This window comes from Dryobates pubescens, chromosome 5 (assembly GCF_014839835.1).
Source record: "Dryobates pubescens isolate bDryPub1 chromosome 5, bDryPub1.pri, whole genome shotgun sequence".
Taxonomy (NCBI): Eukaryota; Metazoa; Chordata; class Aves; order Piciformes; family Picidae; genus Dryobates; species Dryobates pubescens.
Window position 1 is genome coordinate 7,093,739 of NC_071616.1, and position 19,607 is coordinate 7,113,345.

A 19,607-nucleotide genomic window follows, 5' to 3' on the forward strand; every position below is an offset into this window, starting at 1 on the left:
GTTTTTATTACTTGCCTCTGTGTTTTCCAGTCATACATATAGCACATTGGGAGCTAATTCTCTTTTACCATTCATCTGTGATCAATAGTAAATTATAATCTGGAACAGTCAGAAGTGTCTTTCCTAATAAGTATTTGCAGACTACACTAATAGCAGTCTTTGCTTTCTGCAAGTTGTGCAGTCATGTGTTAATAGCAGGACATGACTCCACACAGACCAGTAGGTCTTTGTTCTGCTGTATCCCAGCATATAGTTCTAAGCATTGGTATTCTTATGGGCTCTTCTGCCGCTCTCCTTGTTTGGCTACTACATTTTGCTTCATATGCTTAGCAGGTGATAATGTATCAATAAGCCCTTTAGAAAAGAGATTGTGATACTAACACAACTGTATGCAATTCTAAGCAAGAAAGATCATAAAACCATTTAAAAAACATACCAGATGCTCATACAGGTTTGTTTTGTTTTGGCTTTTTTTGCATATTGATTCTGTCTTTTCAGTCCTGGCCCTCCAGAGCAACTCATTACCAATGATGTCCTAGTGGTAAGTTTCACATATGAATTTAGTTTGGAGTGGCTTTTCCTTCATTTTGGTTCTCTCTTCTTGCCCTCAGCCATCTGATGTTTTATAGAAACAACAGGAGCTACTGTGATAGAAAAGAGCATTATAAGGTGAAAGATGTGGGACAATTCCCATTCCCAGCTGTGGCTTAAGTGTTGACCTCTCCATGCAAAAAATAGAAGCTGCGTTACTTGAAGTCATCCAGTGTTAAAAAATCACAAGATCACAGGATCACAGAGGTTGGAAGGGACCTCTGGAGATATTTGAGTCCAAACCCCCTGCCAGAGCAGGACCATATAATCTAGTGCAGGTCACACAGGAACACATCCAGATGGGTCTTGAAAGTCTCCAGAGGAGGAGACTCCACAACCTCTCTGTGGAGTCTGTCCCAGTGCTCCGTGACCCTTACAGTAAAGAAGTTCTTCCTCATGTTGAGATGGAACTTCCTGTGCTGTAGTTTGCATTCATTACCTCTTGTCTTATCACAGGGTGCAAGTGAACAGAGTCTGTCCCTTCCTTCCTGACACCCAGCTCTCAGATATTTATATACATTTATTAGATCCCCTCTTAGTCTTCTCCTCTCTAGACCAAAACACCCCAGATCTCTCAGCCTTTCCTCATAAGGCAGTGCTCCAGTCCTTTAACCACGCTTGTAGTCTTCTGTTGTACTCTCTCGAGTAGATCCCTGTCCCTCTTGAACTGGGGAGCCCAGAACTGGATGCAATATTCAGGGTGGGGGCTCACTAGGTCAGAGTAGAGGGTGAGGAGAGCCTCCCTTGATCTGCTGGGCACACTCTTCTCAATGTCAATATTTTGCCTAGCTGTGGTTTGTTAACTTTGCAGAACCCCATATTTGTTGGTGCTCAAAGCAAAACCTGCTTGTGTTTCATGTAACACAGCACGGCACTTGGGAGGAAACCCAAAGGTTATAAAAGGGATGAGTCTGTAGAAGGCAGTGGTAAGTATTCAGGGTGCTTATGACTGGAAGGTTATCTAATATAACAGCTTTTTTGGGCCATTAGTTTTTTAATAAAGAGTTATTCTAATAATTGAACAACAGAGCCCCTGTTTGGTGCTAGTTAGCATGTGGTACATTACCTACCTCCTTGAGCTGGCCCAGCAGCTAAGGAGTACACTTTGTGCCAACTACTCCAAGCCTGCACATGATTTCCTTTAACACCCCTGAGGCAAAGTAACACATATTCTGTTCTTTCCCCCTCATTTTCTGTGTGATGCATAAGTGCTGTAATGACTGGCACGCATTGTTCCTGAAATGGTTTGGAAAACTCTCCTGGCACGAGTTATTAAAGGTGAACTGGAATGACTCAGGAGGAGGGGAGGGTGGAATAAATCCATGATCTCCCTACACCAAGACCAGCCAGAAGATGCTTTCTAGACTAATCACTGCCACAATACACAGAAACTCATCATCAGGTGTTTCCCCCCACCCTTCCTAAATAATAATGAGATCTATGTGTAGCAGTTTGGGCAACAGTACGTTGCACAGAGTTTCCTGGTTTTGGCAGAACTCAAATGGGTATAACAACCTCTGGCAATGCACCAGCTAGTTCTGAAACCCAGTGTAACTGGGCTACTGTCCTGGGATAATGAGCTCTGAATGTACTCTTGTGCAGCTGGATTGCTTCCAGCACTGAGACCAGTTTAGTTGGCTCTGTGTTGTAGGCAGCATTTGTCTGCATGATGCTTCATTATTAGCTACAGATGTGGCATTTGCTATCTGGCCTGGTGGATGTGGGGAAGGCTGTGGATGTAGCCTAGCTGGACTTCAGCAAGGCCTTTGACACCATCCCCCACAGCAAACTCCTGGCCAAGCTGTCAGCTCGTGGCTTGGACAGCAGCACTCTGCACTGGCTTAGGAACTGGCTGGAGGGCTGAGCCCAGAGAGTGGTGGTGAATGGCGCCACATCCAGCTGGAGGTCAGTCACTAATGGTATCCCCCAGGGATCTGTTCTGGGTCCCATCCTGTTCAATATCTTTACTGATGATCTGGATGAGGGGTTTGAGACAGTCATCAGTAAATTTGCAGGTGACACCAAGCTGGGAGCAGGAGTTGATCTTCTAGAGTGTAGAAGGGCTTGACAGGCTGGACAGATGGGCAGAGTCCAACAGGATGGCATTCAACAAGTCCAAATGCAGGGTGCTGCACTTTGGTCACAAGAACTCCATGCAGTGCTACATGCTGGGGACAGAGTAGAGGAGCAGCCGGGGGGGCAGCCAGGCAGAAAGGGACCTGGGGGTACTGGTTGACAGTAGGCTGAACATGAGCCAGCATTGTGCCCAGGTGGCCAAGAAGGCCAATGGCATCTTGGCCTGCATCAGAAATAATGTGGCCAGCAGGACAAAGGAGGTTATTCTTCCCCTGTACTCAACACCAGTCAGGCCACACCTTGAGTACTGTGTCTGGTTCTGGGCCCCTCAATTTAGTAAGGACATTGAGACTCTTGAACGTGTCCAGAGAAGGGCAACGAGGCTGGGGAGAGGCCTTGAGCCCAGGCCCTGTCAGGAGAGGCTGAGGGAGCTGGGGTTGCTTAGGCTGGAGAAGAAGAGGCTCAGGGGAGACCTGAGGTTGTAGCCAGGTGGGGGTTAGTCTCTTGTCCCAGGCAACCAGCACCAGAACAAGAGGACACAGTCTCAAGCTGCACCAGGGGAGGTTTAGGCTGGAGGTTAGGAAGAAGTTCTTCCCAGAAAGTGTGATTGGCCATTGGAATGTGCTGCCCAGGGAGGTGGTGGAATCCCTGTCCCTGGAGGTGTGTAAAAAGGGATTGGACGTGGCACTTGAAGCCACGGTTTAGTTAGTCATGAGGTGTTGGGTGATAGGTTGGACTTGATAATCTCTGAGGTCCTTTCCAATCTTGTTGATTCTATGACTCTATGATCTTCACGCTTTTCCACTACTGTCTCTTACAGTCCCGTGAGGTTTGCTGCTTGGCAGTGCAAGTGGACGCTAATGAAAGCAAGAAATATTTGAAAGGTATGCTGATTTCTTTGTGAGGTGAGGCCGTGACCAGATCAATCCTATCGTTATCATGCAGACCCAGATGGAGGCACTTAGGACATCTAAGAATACTACAAAGACAATAAAATGTAATGCAGTCAAAGTCCCTGAACTGCCTCGAGCTGTAACATCCATCTCTGCATATTTTCCTTGAAGCTACCAAGTCTGAACACAGTAAACTTTGCTGGTGGAAGTATGAGAGGGTGTTGACTTGGGGAGCACTCCAAGCTCTGGGTTGAAGGCAGGGGTATGAGTCCCTGTGCTGTAGGGAACGTTGCCAATGTGGCAGCTTACAGAGGAGTTACTAGAGGGAGTGACTCCAGCAGAAAGTTTGCCAGCTGTGTTAGCTGTTGTGCCTGAACAGCATTATTGTTCTCTAAACAAATCTGTTTTCACTAGAGGGTAAAAACCTCGTGCTTTCGGTGCCTGCATCTCATGAGGGAACACAGAGGACTACAGAAGACACAGATACTTTCTACTTCCATTGCGTGAAGGCTTGGGAGCCAGTCCTAAGAGTCAGGCTGCAGGTAATGGGCACTATGCAGTACCACTCTTCTACTGCTTCCTTGTTCCCAGTGTCACCAACACTGTAAAGAACTGGATTGTTTCTGTTCTGTGAGTAAACCCCTTTCATTTTGCTCTCTGTAGAAAGTTTCTGATCAGGAAGATGACAACAGCAATTTGAGTGACACCTTAACAGTACCACTGAAATTTCTCCCTGTCGGACATACAGTGAAAGTAACCCTCCCTGTAAGACATGTAAGTGCTTCACCACTTGTATCATTTTTTTTGGAGAGAAGAGTAGAAAAAGCCTCAGTATTTAACACCATCACATTAAATAAATAACTAGATTAATAAATCTGAGTGAGAGGTCTGTGCAAATACAAGTTTTCTGGGAGAAAGGTTAGGTTTTTCTTGAGAACCAGACATTTTCTGTCAAGAAGATACTTGGTGATGCTTGGATACTTGGGAACTCAGCCTGGCCAGTTTTAGATGCATTTCAGGCCAACCTCTGCTGTGCTTACACAGTTGAACAGTCAATACCCCCCAACAAGGCTTTGGGATGCCCCATTGCTCTTTATCAAGCTCAGGGGGTAGCTCAGTCTATAACATGCAAATTCAGGATGCTAAACTTAGATGAGTTGAATGTTGCCCTCAGAGAAAAATTCTGTTGCATTCTTCTATGTGTGCAGTCGTGATGGTAATTGGTGGAGAGACAAAACTCTAAGATGCTATAAAAGCAGTAGTGATGCTGCTTTGGGGCCAGATGTCCTTTCCCAGACCTTGCAGCAAATGAGAGGCAAAAATAGGAGGTGAATTTCTCAGCAGCCTTTTCCATGAAGAGCAGGGAGAATGAATGTCTGTTTCACCACTAGTGATTCCCCACCCCTCTGTTTGGACTCTCTTTTATGTTCAGTAATGTTTTGAAAAGATGTGGTGACTTGACTATCCCCTTGATAGGACAAGGGGCAATGGCTTCAAACCAGAGAGGAGCAGACTTAGATTGGATGTTAGGAACAGGTTCTTTACTATGAGGGTGGTGGAACACTGGAATAGGTTGTCCAGGGAGGTGGTTGGGGCTGTGGGCAACATGATCTAGTTTGGGGTGTCCCTGCATACTGGAGAGGGGGTTGAGCTAGATAACCTTTGGGGATCCCTTCCAACCCAGACCATTCTATCATTCTGTCACTGTCTTTATGTGGCTGCTGTTCTTCATCCTCAAGAACAGGAGAGTGGCAATGTGATACTGCTGCTGGCTTAGGATGGTTTATGGAAAAGGCATATTCACAGCAATGAAGAAGTCGTTTTTCACAGCCTACTCATCTAGTCACTTCCACCCAACCTGCCTCTTTTGTGTTTTGGGTGTTTTTTTTTCTTCTTGTGTAATATGTTCAGTGTTTAGTTGCTTTCCTTCTCTTGCTTGGCACAGTTTTCCAAAACACAGGGTGGTAGTGGTGGGCCTTTCCAGGAGGCACTGAAAATCTGGAGCTCAAAACTTCTCTTTTCTCCAGTCATTCACATTCCTGCTGTCATTTCTTCATTTACAGAATGTGCCACTGCAGTTGTACCTCCAGTTAAATGACTGGTAAGACAACTCTTTTTTTTCCCCCCCTCTAAAGGTTTTATTACTCTTTGAGCTGTGGATTCTGGAACAGAGAATCCTTTATTTAGATATGAGGAATGCACAAGACTAGGGGCAAAACATAACAATAGTTAAGCTGCTATTAAAGAGTCACCACAACAGATCAAAGTTAAATGTCCTTGGGGCAAAAGACTCACACCAAGATGTAGCATCAAACAAACAAACAAACAAACAAAAAAACCAAACCAAAACCCAAACTAAACCAACAAAAAACCCCCAAAACATTATGAGACTTTCAAACAGTGAGGAACTTAGTCACTGAGCGAGAGAACAAAGGACTGAGATTGAAGGGACATGGAAGCAGGAAGAAGGCAGAGGGAAAAGAGAATTTGAAATAATCAAAACATCCAGAATTCATGTGTTACTCAAAGCACTCAGATATTCTTAACTAAATGGATTATGGCTCTGGTGATATCAATGGAAAGAAGAACAAGCTAGGGAAGACAAAATGTGACACTGTAAAATAATGACAACAAATAAACCAAAACTATCATAGTATCAGCCAGGGTTGGAAGGGACCACAAGGATCATCTAGTTCCAAGCCCCCTGCCATGGGCAGGGACACCCCACACTAGATCAGGCTGGCCAGAGCCTCATCCAGCCTGCTCTTAAACACCTCCAGGGACGGCACCCCAACCACCTCCCTGGACAACCCATTCCAGGGCTTCACCACTCTCATGGTGAAGAACTTCTTCCTCACATCCAGCCTGAATCTCCCCACCTCCAGCTTCATTCCATTCCCCCTAGTCCTATCACTACCTGATATCCTGAGAAGGTCTTCCCCAGCCTTCTTGTAGGTCCCCTTCAGATACTGGGAGGCCACAATTAGGTCACCTTGGAGCCTTCTCTTCTCCAGACTGAACAGCACCAACTCTTTTCAGTCTGTCCTCATAGGAGAGGTGCTCCAGCCCTCTGATCATCCTCGTGTCCCTTCTCTGGACACACTCCAGCACCTCCATATCCCTCTTGTAATAATTATCTGAACATCTTTTTTATCTTACTGTTTCTGTACAAACCTGTGGTACAAATCCCCACAAAAGACACCCTTGACTGAGCAATATGAAGCAGAAACAGAAAAGATTCAGCTTACAAAGCTACTGAAAGACACAAAGAAGCCTGCTTTCCCCCCCCCCCCCCCCCATATTAGCTATCCTTAGCTGGCAGTAAAACTCATATTGAAACATCAGAAAATAAACTGCACAGAAGCAAAGCAGTTGATGTCTTTGAAACTGGACGCTGTGATTCTCTCTCTAAACCTGAACAGAGAATCATGATTTTTTTATAATGATGTCTAGTGGAGTGTAGTTGCTGTAAATAGCCTCATATACATTTTAAACACCTGTGCCTCTGGGCTGATTTATGTTTCAGCACTGAAAAGCTGGATGTGCGCTTTGGGTATGACCTGTGCCGAGAAGAGCAAGAATTCCTGCTGAAAAGGAAGAGAGTGGTTGCCAATGCCTTGAAAAGGGTTCTTCATCTGGGAAGAGATCTACATGGCCATGAGGTCTGTGAGCTGGATTCCAAGCATGGGGTGTGGGGTCTATTGAATTAGAACTGGCACAACTCCCCACAAAATTTCTAGTCATTTTTGCATGTTGATGCCAAACCCATTGGTATGAATAGCAGCAGAGCAGAAGCTCTCAGTGTGGCATACCCCATCCTCATCTGTTCATGTCTCTATTCTTTTCAATGGGTCAAATTCCCAAGGACATAGAATGGTCTGGGAAGGGACCTCAAGGATCATCTAGTTCCAACCCTCTGCCATGGGCAGGGACACCTAACACTAGATCAAGTTGCTCAGAGCCACATCCATCCTGGCCTTAAAATTCTCCAGGGATGGTTGAGGCTTCCACCACCTCTCTGGGCAACTTATTCTAGTGTCTCACCACCTTCATGGTGAAGGATTTCTTCCTAGCATCCAATCTGAATCTACCCATTTGTAGTTTTTTTTCCCATTCCCCCTAGTCCTATCGCTACCTGACACTCTAAAAAGTTCCTCCCCAGCTTTCTTGTAGGCCCCCTTCAGATACTGGAAGGCCACAATAAGGTCTCCATGGAGCCTGCTTTTCTGCAGACTGAACAGCCCCAACTCTCTCAGTCTGTCCTCATGGGAGAGGTGCTCCAGCCCTCTGCTCATCCTCGTGGCCCTTCTCTGGACACACTCCAGCATATCCAGATCCTTCCTGTAATAGGGGCTCCAGAACTGGATGTAGCACTCCAGGTGGGCTCTCACCAGAGCAGAGCAGAGGGGGAGAATCACCTCCCTTGACCTGCTGGCTATGCACATAATACACAACTCTTCAGAGCCAGAGCTTCCAACATTCTGATGCAGTGGGTGAGCAAGATACGAGGTGCATTGTGTTAAACACAGCCCAGCCAGACAACCCCAAACAAGTAGGAAAACAGATGCATTTGAAATTCACCTCACATGGATATTCATGAAATCACTGTGATGTCCCTTCTTTAGGCTTACCTGTGGGTTGGTTTTTCATTTTCAAAACACTTTTCAGAAAAAAATCAGAATTCTGTAGAGTGGAGAAAGACCATGTTTTTAACAAGCTCCAGCTGAAGTATGCTTGGTTACCAAGATCCAGTCTTAATTCTTCAGTGAGCATTTATTTTCTTGCTGGAATTATACTGGCTGAATGGGTGCTGTCCAAAGAATTGGTTTGTTTGCCTGATAGATATTTTCCTTCTCTGAACTCTACTCAGGACATCACTGAATCCATTTTCAATTCCATTTATTACCTTGAAAAAAAATTGTAGTAAAATCATACCATTATCTGTTATGAATTTGTGGTGGGTTGAAGTTTCTCCCCAGCATTAACTTTCAAGCCAGACCAACTCAGTTAGAAGCAAATGAAGCTGTATTTACAAGCAAAAACTGCAGTCCCAACTATAAGGAACAAGGAGATGAAGGAAAGTGGAAATCATTGCATATTGAAACTCATCCAGGCATTGGGGTTTGGGGAAACCCACTGAGTATCTGGAGGTTGATTTAAAGAAGGTACTGGTAAAGTCTGACTGAATGTTGATTTAATGCCATTGTCCTCCAAAGTCTGCTGGGGAAATTCTAAGAGCTGTAATTAGGCCTTTCCAAGTGAGTAACTTTTTGAAGATAATGCTTATGTTTTGAACAGGTCCCAGTAATAGCTGTTATGGCAACAGGTGGCGGCCTCAGAGCAATGTCAGCTATGTTTGGCCACCTCTTAGCTCTTCAGAAGCTTCATCTGTTGGACTGTGTCACCTATGTCACTGGGGCGTCTGGCTCCACATGGTGCGTACAGAGCATGAGATTTGTGGTTTGGCTGGCTGTGACATTACATTCCCACAAAGGGAGAGAGAGGCACCTCTTTCAAAGTCTTGCATTGTTCATAAGTTTGATTAGTTCAGAGAGAGACAGATGCTCTTCTACCTCTTCCAGAAGGGGTGAAAGGAAAACGCTCACACAAAGGATGGGGTAGCATCGGAAAGTTGAAATGGAAGTGCTATCCATAGCTACATACAACAGTACAGAGCATGTAACATACACAGAATCCATAGTCTGGGTTTAACACAGAAGCTGATTAAGCTAAAGCTTCACACAAACCTCCTTTTAAATGAGGCCAACAAACCCATGCCTTCATGCCTCCCCCCAGCCCCCTTACCCTGGTGCCTCTCTGCCCCTCACACCACACCATCGTGACGCAGCTTAAATTCAGCTTGGCAGCTCCAAGTCCCAATTAGGCCACTCCAGACCTAACTGGCAGCATTGCCAAGGCCAACACCAGGCTTCCCCTGCAAGAGATAACAGCCTGTGTGTCCTCCAGGTAGGAGAGAGGGATGGAAAGGGACAGAAAACTGACTCTGCAGCCAGTTTTGTAGGGATGCAGGACTTATGGGAATAAAGTACATTCTTGTCCACCTCCTGGGTTCTCTGGACCTCCTGGAGGTTTGTAACTTTGTGGTTCTTAAAGGCACCTAGCCTCTAAACCATCACATAAGTAAACATAGTACCCTGCTAAAGCTATTACTGTTGGCTCTCAATCAGAACTTCAGTTTAGGCTTCCTTTGGTGAGAGTGGTTGGGTAAATTTCCAAACCTATCTGAATAAGTCAATGATTTTCTCATGTTTCTGTTCTTCAGGACCCTAGCAGACCTATATGAGCATGCTGACTGGTCACAGAGGTCTCTGGAGGGGCCACTTAAGGCAGTAAAAGAACAAGTGACAAAGTGCAAATTCAACCTTATGTCTATAGAGCATCTGAAGTACTATCACAAGGAGATCGCTGAGAGGGCAAAAGCAGGACATGTGTCATCTTTTACGACTTTGTGGTCACTTGTTCAGGAAATGTTCTTGCATGAAAAGGTATGTCTGTGGTCCTGCCACACATCCAAGAAGCATCCACTCATTTTCTTTAGAGCTTTACTCTTTGAGAGCATGACATAATGCGTGGAACCAATCCAAAGTGACGGAGGCATCCCTGTGTGATTAGTAAACAATGACAGAGGATAGAATACAGAATAGAATAAACCAGGTTGGAAGAGACCTTCAAGATCATTACTTCCAACCCATCATCCAACACCATCTAATCAACTAAACCGTGCAACCAACCTCCCTGGGCAGCCCATTCCAATGGGCCAATCACTCTCTCTATGAAGAATTTCTTCCTCACCTCGAGTCTAAACCTCCCCTGGTGCAGCTTGAGACTGTGTCCTCTTGTTCTGGTGCTGGTTGCCTGGGAGAAGAGACCAACCCCCACCTGGCTACAACCTCCCTTCAGGTAGTTGTAGAGAGCAATAAGGTCTCCCCTGAGCCTCCTCTTCTCCAGGCTAAGCAACCCCAGCTTCCTCAGCCTCTCCTCATAGGCCTTGTATTCCAAACCCCTCACCAACATTATTGCCCTTCTCTGGACATGTTCCAGCAAGTCAACATCTTTCCTAAATCACATAGCCAGGATTGTCCAGACTGGCTAATGTTTTGAAGCTGCCTCTGTACTAGGGCACCCAACAGCTAGTAGGCAAACTATCAGAGAGAACTGTGCAATGCCCCCCAAAATTCAGGTCTTCAGTCTGACACTTAAAAGCTAGAGTTATTTGTCCTCATGAGAATGTCAGTCTGAGCCTTAGTGAAGATTTGTGGGGTGCAGGCAGTCAAGGCACTTAGATATTAATGAAGAGGTTACTAGGCAACAAAAAGGCAACTCGGAAGGAAGAGCTGGAACATGGAAGAAGAGACCTCATAAAGATGTGACTCATTAATTCCTCTGAGTTGTAAAACATCTGTTATCTCTCTGCACCCAGGTAGATTGTGGCACAATGTTTTGCCTGTTGCTTCTCCAGAGATTTACTGTGCTATTTTTTAATCTCTTTGATTAGCCAAGAAAGTACAAACTCACAGACCAGCGCAAGGCTTTGGAGCACGGACAAAACCCACTGCCTTTCTATGCAGTCCTCAATGTGAAAGGTGAAAAGTTTGGTACCTTCAAATTTAGAGGTAAGCATTCCTAGAGTCTCTTCTGGCTCTGAATGAAGAGTAAAGAGAATTTGGAGGGAGAGTGTGTGAGTGTGGAGAGTAGCAGGGACACACACCTGTTGCTGGCCCTGGCTCAGTATTCATCTTTTAACAAAGTGTCTGTTTGGCAAACTGCTGGGTGTTGATTGGAAAGAGCAGATCTGCTGGGTAACATGCTCAGGCATGAACAGGGCATTTCTGAACATCTGGACTGAAGCTCTACCTATAAAATGGCTTTGCAGAGGTGCTGTGAAAAGTGGCTCTGTCACTTCCTTGAATACTACAGTGATGAGGGTGTAAAAATGGGGTGGAGTATGGCTGCTAAATGGGTGTGATATGACACCCTTTAAGTGGACACAGGCTACTTTCAACAAAAGGTGTTTAAAAAAGCAGATATTGGTAAGAAAAAACCCCAACAGTAGTTGTATTTGGCTAGGTTTATAGCTACTGTTCTACTGCAATACCCATCCAGGGCAGCTTGAGTCGGGAAACTCTGTGGCCATGCCCACACTGTGATACTTTCTAGTTAGGAGCTGGAGTGTCTTCAGGCTGCTTTGTTATATCATGTAGACTGACAGGTTTGGGTTAGTAGAGGTTGCATGCCAGTCATACCTGGTGGGTTGGATCACACTTGCATTGTTGTACCTTTGATGCTCTTGATTTAGAGAGGCAGGTGGGATCCCAGAATCTTAATACAGAAGTATATATATATCTGAGTTCATGAAGCTAACTCTTTCTAAGGAGCAAAAGTGAGTTCCTTTTGTATGCAAATCACCTCTCAGTTTTTGTGGGACTAGACAGAGTAATTTGCAATGCAAAGCTACTGATAGTACAGAGCTGCTGAGACAAGGAGGGTTTGTGGAGCTTGTGGGTAGCTTTATCCACAGGGAAGGCTTTGTTTTGTTGGTTTTGGTACAGTAAGCATGCCATGTGTCAATTCTTTTCTAGAGTGGGCAGAGTTCTCTCCTTATGAGGTGGCCATACCAAAATATGGAACCTCCATTCCCTCAGAATATTTTGACAGTGAGTTCTTCATGGGAAGGAGAGTGAAGAAGCTGCCAGAATCCCGGATCTGCTATCTGGAAGGTGATCTATCAGCGCAATGTAATTAACCACAACATGGTGGAAATCATGGCACTAGCTAACCACTGTGTTGTGTAAACACTCATTCCAGCAGGTCTGCTCTGTGTCTTGATACAATGGATTTTTTTATCTTTTTGTACACTTCTGCTCTCTGTAAAGCTTGTTTTCCTCTTGCATTCACTTTTAACCTGGGTGGATTTGGGAAAGTTGCAGCAGGTTCTCCTTCCCATTTTCTGAACCAAACAAGAAGGTGGAGAAAGCAAGTTGGGGAAATAATAAGCCTTTCTTCCCTGCCTCTTCCACATCATTAACTGTATTTCTAGGCATTGCTGGGGTAGAACTGGAAGGAGCAGCAAATAAAATATAGATTACTTAGGTCAACCCATCAAGGTGAGAACTATTTGAGCTTAATGGGTTCATAACAGTGTACTAATCTTCCCTGCCCATACAGATGAGGGAAGTCCTTTTAACTTCCAGCTTTGACTGGCTCTTCTGCTTCTAAAGGTGAAGGGGAAAAGCAGCAAGTCAGAGAAATCTATCTGCCTCTTGCAGATTTTGAATCCTTGTCAGAATTTTAGCTTTTGATACCAAAACCAAGGGTGTTCAGTAGAGACAGAAATTGTGTTTCTCTCACTGTGAAGTCTGCTAGAGACTGAATTTGTTCCTGGCATGAGGCTTAATGACAAAGGATAGTTCTCTCTTTTCCAAAGGCAGACTCACCTACAGAGCAAATTGTCTTTTGATCTTGGATCAGCTGAACTCCAGAGGAGAAAAACATGTCTGAAAGGGTGGGGAGGGGGAAGTGTCTTGCTCTCTACAACTACCTGAATGGAGGTTGTAGCCAGGTGGGGGCTGGTCTCTTCTCCCAGGCAACCAGCACCAGAACAAGAGGACACAGTCTCAAGCTGCACCAGGGGAGGTTTAGACTGGATGTTAGGAAGAAATTCTTCACAGAGAGTGATTTGCCCATTGGAATGGGCTGCCCAGGGAGGTGGTGGAGTCACCATCACTGGAGGTGTTCAGGAGGAGATTTGATCGGGTGCTTGGTTGCACGGTTTAGTTGATTAGATGGTGTTGGATAATGGGTTGGATGCAATGATCTTGAAGGTCTCTTCCAACCTGCTTTATTCTATTCTATTCTATTCTATTCTATTCTATTCTATTCTATTCTAGTCTAGTCTAGTCTAGTCTAGTCTAGTCTAGTCTAGTCTAGTCTATTCTATTCTATAGAATAATTCAGTTTAAAGAAGGGCTTTGTGCTTGTGGGCCTTACCATGCTTTCAAAGCCTGCTTGCTTTCTTAAGGACACAGCAAACACTCAAAAACCAGAGTCTGAGTGACTGATACCTCTTATTTTGTTACTCTGTGCTATACAGTGACTGGTCTGCGAGTTGTTACCTTGTGAGAAAGGACACTGAAGTACTGACACCATTATGTTTGAACTCTGTGAGACCTATTGCTTAAGCTGTGTCACAGCAGGGTCAGTTCATGTGGGCCAGTAACAGCTAGCATGGGTACTTCTGATGTCGGTGGTCAGCGTATGGCGGTGCAGTATTTTTCCCATCTGGTCTGACTTGCAGGTCTTTGGACAAACATCTTCACGAGGAATTTGCTGGACGGCTTGTACTGGTCCTCAAATTCAAATGAGTTCTGGGAACGCTGGGCCAAAGATATGGTAGATATAGGTAAGAGTTTTAACTCTTCAGGGGAGGATTAACTCTTCAGGGGAGGATTAAGACAGATGCGCTATTGCTGCTGCTTGTGAATAACCTCTCACATGTTCTCCTTAAACTGCTGCGTGTTGTGTTGCCTCACTGTGTATCTTCCTGCATGATGTTCACCTGTGTCAGAATGATTACTATGTGAGGTTTTAATTTCATTTCATTTCATTTCATTTCATTTCATACATTTAATGTATTTATTTTATTCTATTTTGTTTTATTTTATTATTTCTATTTATTTTACTTCATCCTATTTTATTCTATTTTATTTTATTCAATTTTATTCTTTTTAATTTAATTCTATTCTATTCTATTCTATTCTATTATATTTTGTTTTATTTTACATTATTCTATTTCATTTTATTTTACTTTATTTTATTTTATTCTATTCTTTTTAGTTTACTTCATTCTATTTTATTCTATTTTATTTTACTTTATTTTATTCTATTTTATCCTTTTAAATTTAATTTTACTTTATTCTATTCTGTTTTATTCTATTTTATTTTGCTCTATTCTATTGTATTTTGTTTTATTTTATATTATTCTATTTTATTTTATTTTACTTCATTCTATTTTATTCTATTCTTTTTCTTTTACTTCATTCTATTTTATTCTATTTCTTTTACTTCATTCTATTTTATTCTATTTTATCCTTTTAAATTTAATTTAATTTCACTTTATTCTATTCTATTTTATTCTATTTTATTATGATTTTATTTTATTTTACTCTATTCTATTCTACTTTGTTTTATTTTATATTATTCTATTTTATTTTACTTTATTTTATTCTATTCTTTTTCTTCATTCTATTTTATTCTATTTTATTTTACTTTATTTTATTCTATTTTATCCTTTTTAATTTAATTTAATTTTACTTTATTCTATTTTATACTATTTTATTATTATTTTATTTTATTTTATTCTATTTTATTATGGTTTTATTTTATTTTACTCTATTCTACTTTGTTTTATTTTATATTATTCTATTTTATTTTATTTTACTTTATTTTATTTTATTCTATTCTTTTTCTTCATTCTATTTTATTTTACTTTATTTTATTCTATTTTATCCTTTTTAATTTAATTTAATTTAATTTAATTTTACTTTATTCTATTCTATTCTATACGATTTTATTATTATTTTATTTTATTTTACTCTATTCTATTTTGGTTTATTTTATATTATTCTATTTTATTTTATTTTACTCTATTCTTTTTATTTTACTTCATTCTGTTTTATTCTATTTTGCTTTATTTTATTCTATTTTATCCTTTTTAATTTAATTTAATTTTCCTTTATTCTATTCTATTTTGTTCTATTTTATTTTATTCTTTTAAATTTAATTTAATTTAATTTTTCTTTATTCTAATCTATTTTATTATGATTTTATTTTATTTTACTCTATTCTATTCTATTCTATTCTATTTATTCTATATTATTTTATTTTACAAATATTTTTCTTTTAAAGCTTGAGGCCTGCTTCAAATGTTACAAATGTTTTCAGTTCAAAATTCGCTCATGGTCTGCTCAGTAGCTCCTCCCATGGCAGCAAATGAGAAAGGTAGCTTTGACTTGTAGGCAAAAGTACAAAGCCTCTGTGTAGTTTGAAAAAGTAAAAGGCAGAAGCTGTGCTTGCTTTGAAGAAAACCAGCTGTCTCCTTGTTGAAATGGGATTGGTCATGTGCGTGTGTTTCATAGACTCATAGAATCAGTCAGGGTTGGAAGGCACCACAAGGATCATCTGGTTCCAACTCCCCTGCCATGGGCAGGGACACCCCACACTAGATCAGGCTGGCCAGAGCCTCATCCAGCCTGGGCTTAAACAACTCCAGGGATGGGGCCTCAACCACCTCCCTGGACAACCCATTCCAGGGCTTCACCACTCTCATGGTGAAGAGCTTCTTCCTCATGTTCAGCCTGAATCTCCCCACCTCCAGCTTCATTCCATTTCCCCTAGTCCTATCACTACCTGAGATCCTGAGAAGTCCCTCCCCAGCCTTCTTGTAGGCCCCCTTCAGATACTGGAAGGTCACAATAAGGTCACCTTCTTTTCTCCAGACTGAACAGCCCCAACTTTTTCAGTCTGTCCTCACAGGAGAGGTGCTCCAGCCCTCTGATCATCCTTGTGGCCCTTCTCTGGACACGTTCCAGCACCTCCCTATCCCTCTCATAATAGGGGCTCCAGAACTGGAGGCAGACTGCAAGAAACAGAGAGGGGAGGAACCCACAGAATGAGTTGTGAGGGCAGCTGGGCAGAGAGGGTGCCCAGCAGAAGAGATTGCTGATGGTTTTCCTTACAGTTCCTTCTCTGTTTCAGAAAAACATTCCCCTGAGGAGGACATCACCGTTATCGAGCCTCCGTCTTGCTTGTCAGGGAAGCTGTATGAAATGTTTCAGGACATTATGACCAAGCGTCCACTGCTGGCAAAGTCTCATAACTTCCTGAGAGGCTTAGAATTTCACAAGGATTATATCCATCAGAAAAAATTTATTGAATGGAAAGGTAACTGCAACAAAGAGTTAGCTGCAGCGTGCAGGTAACATCTCAGATTGTTTGGGTTTAAGACTTTGGAAATCTCCCCTTTAGAGATATTTTCTCGGGGCTTGGATGTCTGCTGAGGTGGAACTATGTTTATGGTGTCTGCTTCTCTAGGGTAATGGGTTAAAATTAAGTAGTTCATGTGCCAATCTTTCACCTCCTGAAGATATATGCAATGACAATCTTTCACCTTCTGAAGATATCTGCAGTGTGTGTCAAAGGGTGGGGTTTTTCTACAGGAATTTTGTCGCTCCGTGTAGGTACAGCAGTCAAAATATTCAGAAAGGGTAGAAGCTTTTCAGGTCAAGAAACAAAGGTGCCACTAGAAACATGAGGCAGCAGGTTATTATGTGGGTCAGATGAGGAACAGGCCTGGCTGCAAGCATGTGGTTGCCCATGTGTGGTATGTCTGCCTGATGATCCTACTTATCCAGAGACCTCTCTTTAAACCTTCAGAAACACAAATCCCAAGATCCAACGACAGCAAGTTAAAGCCACATGTTAAACAAGGAGAGTGTGTAGGCTTGATGTGTAAATTGAACAGCAGCTATCTATGGCCTGTGCTCTGCATGTAGGCTGAATCAACAGTCATGATAGTTGCACTTCAAAAATCTGTGAAACGATCTATGAAATGAAAGCAATCTATGAAATGATAGCAAGGTGGTGGAGCTGACATTTTGTACATCACAAGCCTTCCTGTAATCCCAGCATCCTCATTTGTTCCATGAGCTGTGTGGGAGGACCCCACTTTATTAAGATTAATCTGACTTCAGCAAGAAAACATGTGTTCTCTGCCTCCTCTGAGCCCTTCCCTTTGCCAGCTTGTATTTTCTCTCCTCTGCTTCACAAAAGTTACAGCAACTTTTGTTGCTGGTTGCCGCTGCTACATGGTTTAATGACAGTGGCAAGAGATGGTGGAGCTTTTTTGTGGATTAAGGCAGAGCCTACAGTGTACTGAGACCTGGGGTCAGAGTGGCTGGAGAGTGGCAAGGCAGAAAGGGACCTGGGGGTACTGGTCGATAGTAGGCTGAACATGAGCCAGGAGTGTGCCCGGGTGCCCAAGAAGGCCAATGGCATCCTGGCCTGCATCAGGAATAGTGTGGCCAGCAGGAGCAGGGAGGTCATTGTGCCCCTGTACTCAGCACTGGGTAGGCCACACCTTGAGTACTGTGTCCAGCAATTTAGGAAAGATGTTGAGTTGCTGGAATGGCAACAAATCTGGGGAGAGGTTTGGAGCACAAGCCCTCTGAGGAGAGACTGAGGGAGCTGGGGTTGTTTAGCCTCAGGAGGAGACCTTATTGCTGTCTACAACTACCTGAAGGGTGGTTGTAGCCAGGTGGGGGTTGGTCTCTTCTCCCAGGCAACCAGCACCAGAACAAGAGGACACAGTCTCAAGCTGTACCAGGGGAGGATTAGGCTGGATGTTAGGAAGAAGTTTTACACAGAAAGAGAGATTGGCCATTGGAATGTGCTGCCCAGGGAGGTGGTGGAGTCACCATCACTGGAGGTGTTTAGGAAGAGACTGGATGGGGTGCTTGGTGCCATGGTTTAATTGATTAGATAATGTTGGATGATAGGTTGGACTCGATGATCTCAAAGGTCTCTTCCAAACTGTTTAATTCTATTCTGTTCTGTTCTATTCTTATTCTATTCTATTCTATTCTATTCTATTCTATTCTATTCTATTCTATTCTATTCTATTCTATTCTAAGATTTTTGTGTCCTCTTTTGACTGCCTGCATGAGACCAGTCTAAAACTAGGTCTGGATCCATCTCTAGGAGCAGAAATGATAGCCTGATAGCCTTGTGGGAGTTGCAGTCCCCAGAATATAGCTGTGTTTTAACAGCTTCTCTGCAGCTCAAGTAACCTGACACATTAAACCAAGACTTTAAATGCCATGTGAAAAGCCTGATTTTTATGGTAAGAAATTTGAGAACCATAGCCTGGAATGAGTGTAAAGCATTTTCAGCAGGGTTCATGCTTTCAGGGGAATTCCTTGGGCAGAGTCCTCTTTTGAGTGTGGGATGGCAGAGGAGACTTCCCTAAGGAAATGCCCACTTCTAGCTCACATATCCAGCCATGGAGAAATGCTGCATTGCTCCATCTCTGTGTTAAAAAAACGAGTAAGAGAATTTTAACAACAAAACCATATTCACTAGGCCATAGAATACTCTGTGCTCTGTTTCTTCTGTGAGGGGCTGTAGGCAAATGTCTGTCATTGCAGCAGAACCTGTGAATTCCAAGCAGCCATGGATGCTGAAAGAAATAATTTTTATAAAGACCTGACAGTGAGAGAATGGAAAAACAAATGAGTTATTACTTCAAGCTGCTGTCAAACATTCCAGGCTATGGAACAAGCTGGAGTTACTCTGCATGGTTTAAATCAACTCTACAGAATGAGACCGAGGAGGCAGAGATGGAAAGAAGGGAAGAGCTGGAATTTACCTGCAGTGTGTTTATGATCCTCAGTTTCTTACGGTGCCTAAGCACAAATGATTTAGGGCTCAAGAGGTCTGCTCTGGGCTTTGCTACCTCCTTTTGTAAACTTGAGGAACATTCTTAAAGCACTCTTTTGATATTTAAAACCATGGCAAAATGCTTCTTACTTCATGGGACTAGAAATGGTACCAGAGGAAAAACAGTGGACTTGCTGGCTGTGGGTCAGGGTGGAGAGGTTGCTAGCAGAGAAACAAGGGTCTAGGTGTTAGAAACTGGCTTTAGATCTCAACTTGCTTGTTGTTATAATCCCCTTTTGGCTCCTCTTGGTGTTAATATGAGGTTTAATAAATTCAAGCAATATATTGAGCTGTTGGTAGGGGATGCTGTGTGCATGATGTGTTGGATTATTCTGTTTTGCAGCACGGCTAAGATAATTTCTATGAGAGATCACTGAAGGGTTTTTTTCACCTTTTGTAAGGACTTCAATGCTGAGAATGGAAAAGCAAAAATAACCCAATGCAAATGTGCAGTGATGTACTGCATTTGTTAGCTCTGTTGCTACACTGTGAAATTGGTTCTGTTCACGCTTTCCCCTTCTCTTAGGGGGAAAA

At 42.9% G+C, this 19,607-nt stretch overlaps 1 protein-coding gene across 1 annotated transcript in view; it reads left to right on the forward strand.

Annotated features, from left to right (window-relative positions):
- The window catches only part of LOC104298874 (cytosolic phospholipase A2 beta), a 39,114-nt gene that overhangs the window by 12,748 nt on the left and 6,759 nt on the right, over window positions 1-19,607 (forward strand). Inside the window, exons 7-18 of the mRNA XM_009898984.2 lie at window positions 499-541; window positions 3,488-3,551; window positions 3,975-4,102; window positions 4,224-4,334; window positions 5,624-5,661; window positions 7,087-7,222; window positions 8,859-8,995; window positions 9,844-10,066; window positions 11,077-11,194; window positions 12,161-12,298; window positions 13,876-13,980; window positions 16,335-16,520. Coding sequence (XP_009897286.2) covers window positions 499-541; window positions 3,488-3,551; window positions 3,975-4,102; window positions 4,224-4,334; window positions 5,624-5,661; window positions 7,087-7,222; window positions 8,859-8,995; window positions 9,844-10,066; window positions 11,077-11,194; window positions 12,161-12,298; window positions 13,876-13,980; window positions 16,335-16,520 — 1,427 coding nt within the window. The remainder of the gene's footprint in view (window positions 1-498; window positions 542-3,487; window positions 3,552-3,974; window positions 4,103-4,223; window positions 4,335-5,623; window positions 5,662-7,086; window positions 7,223-8,858; window positions 8,996-9,843; window positions 10,067-11,076; window positions 11,195-12,160; window positions 12,299-13,875; window positions 13,981-16,334; window positions 16,521-19,607) is intronic.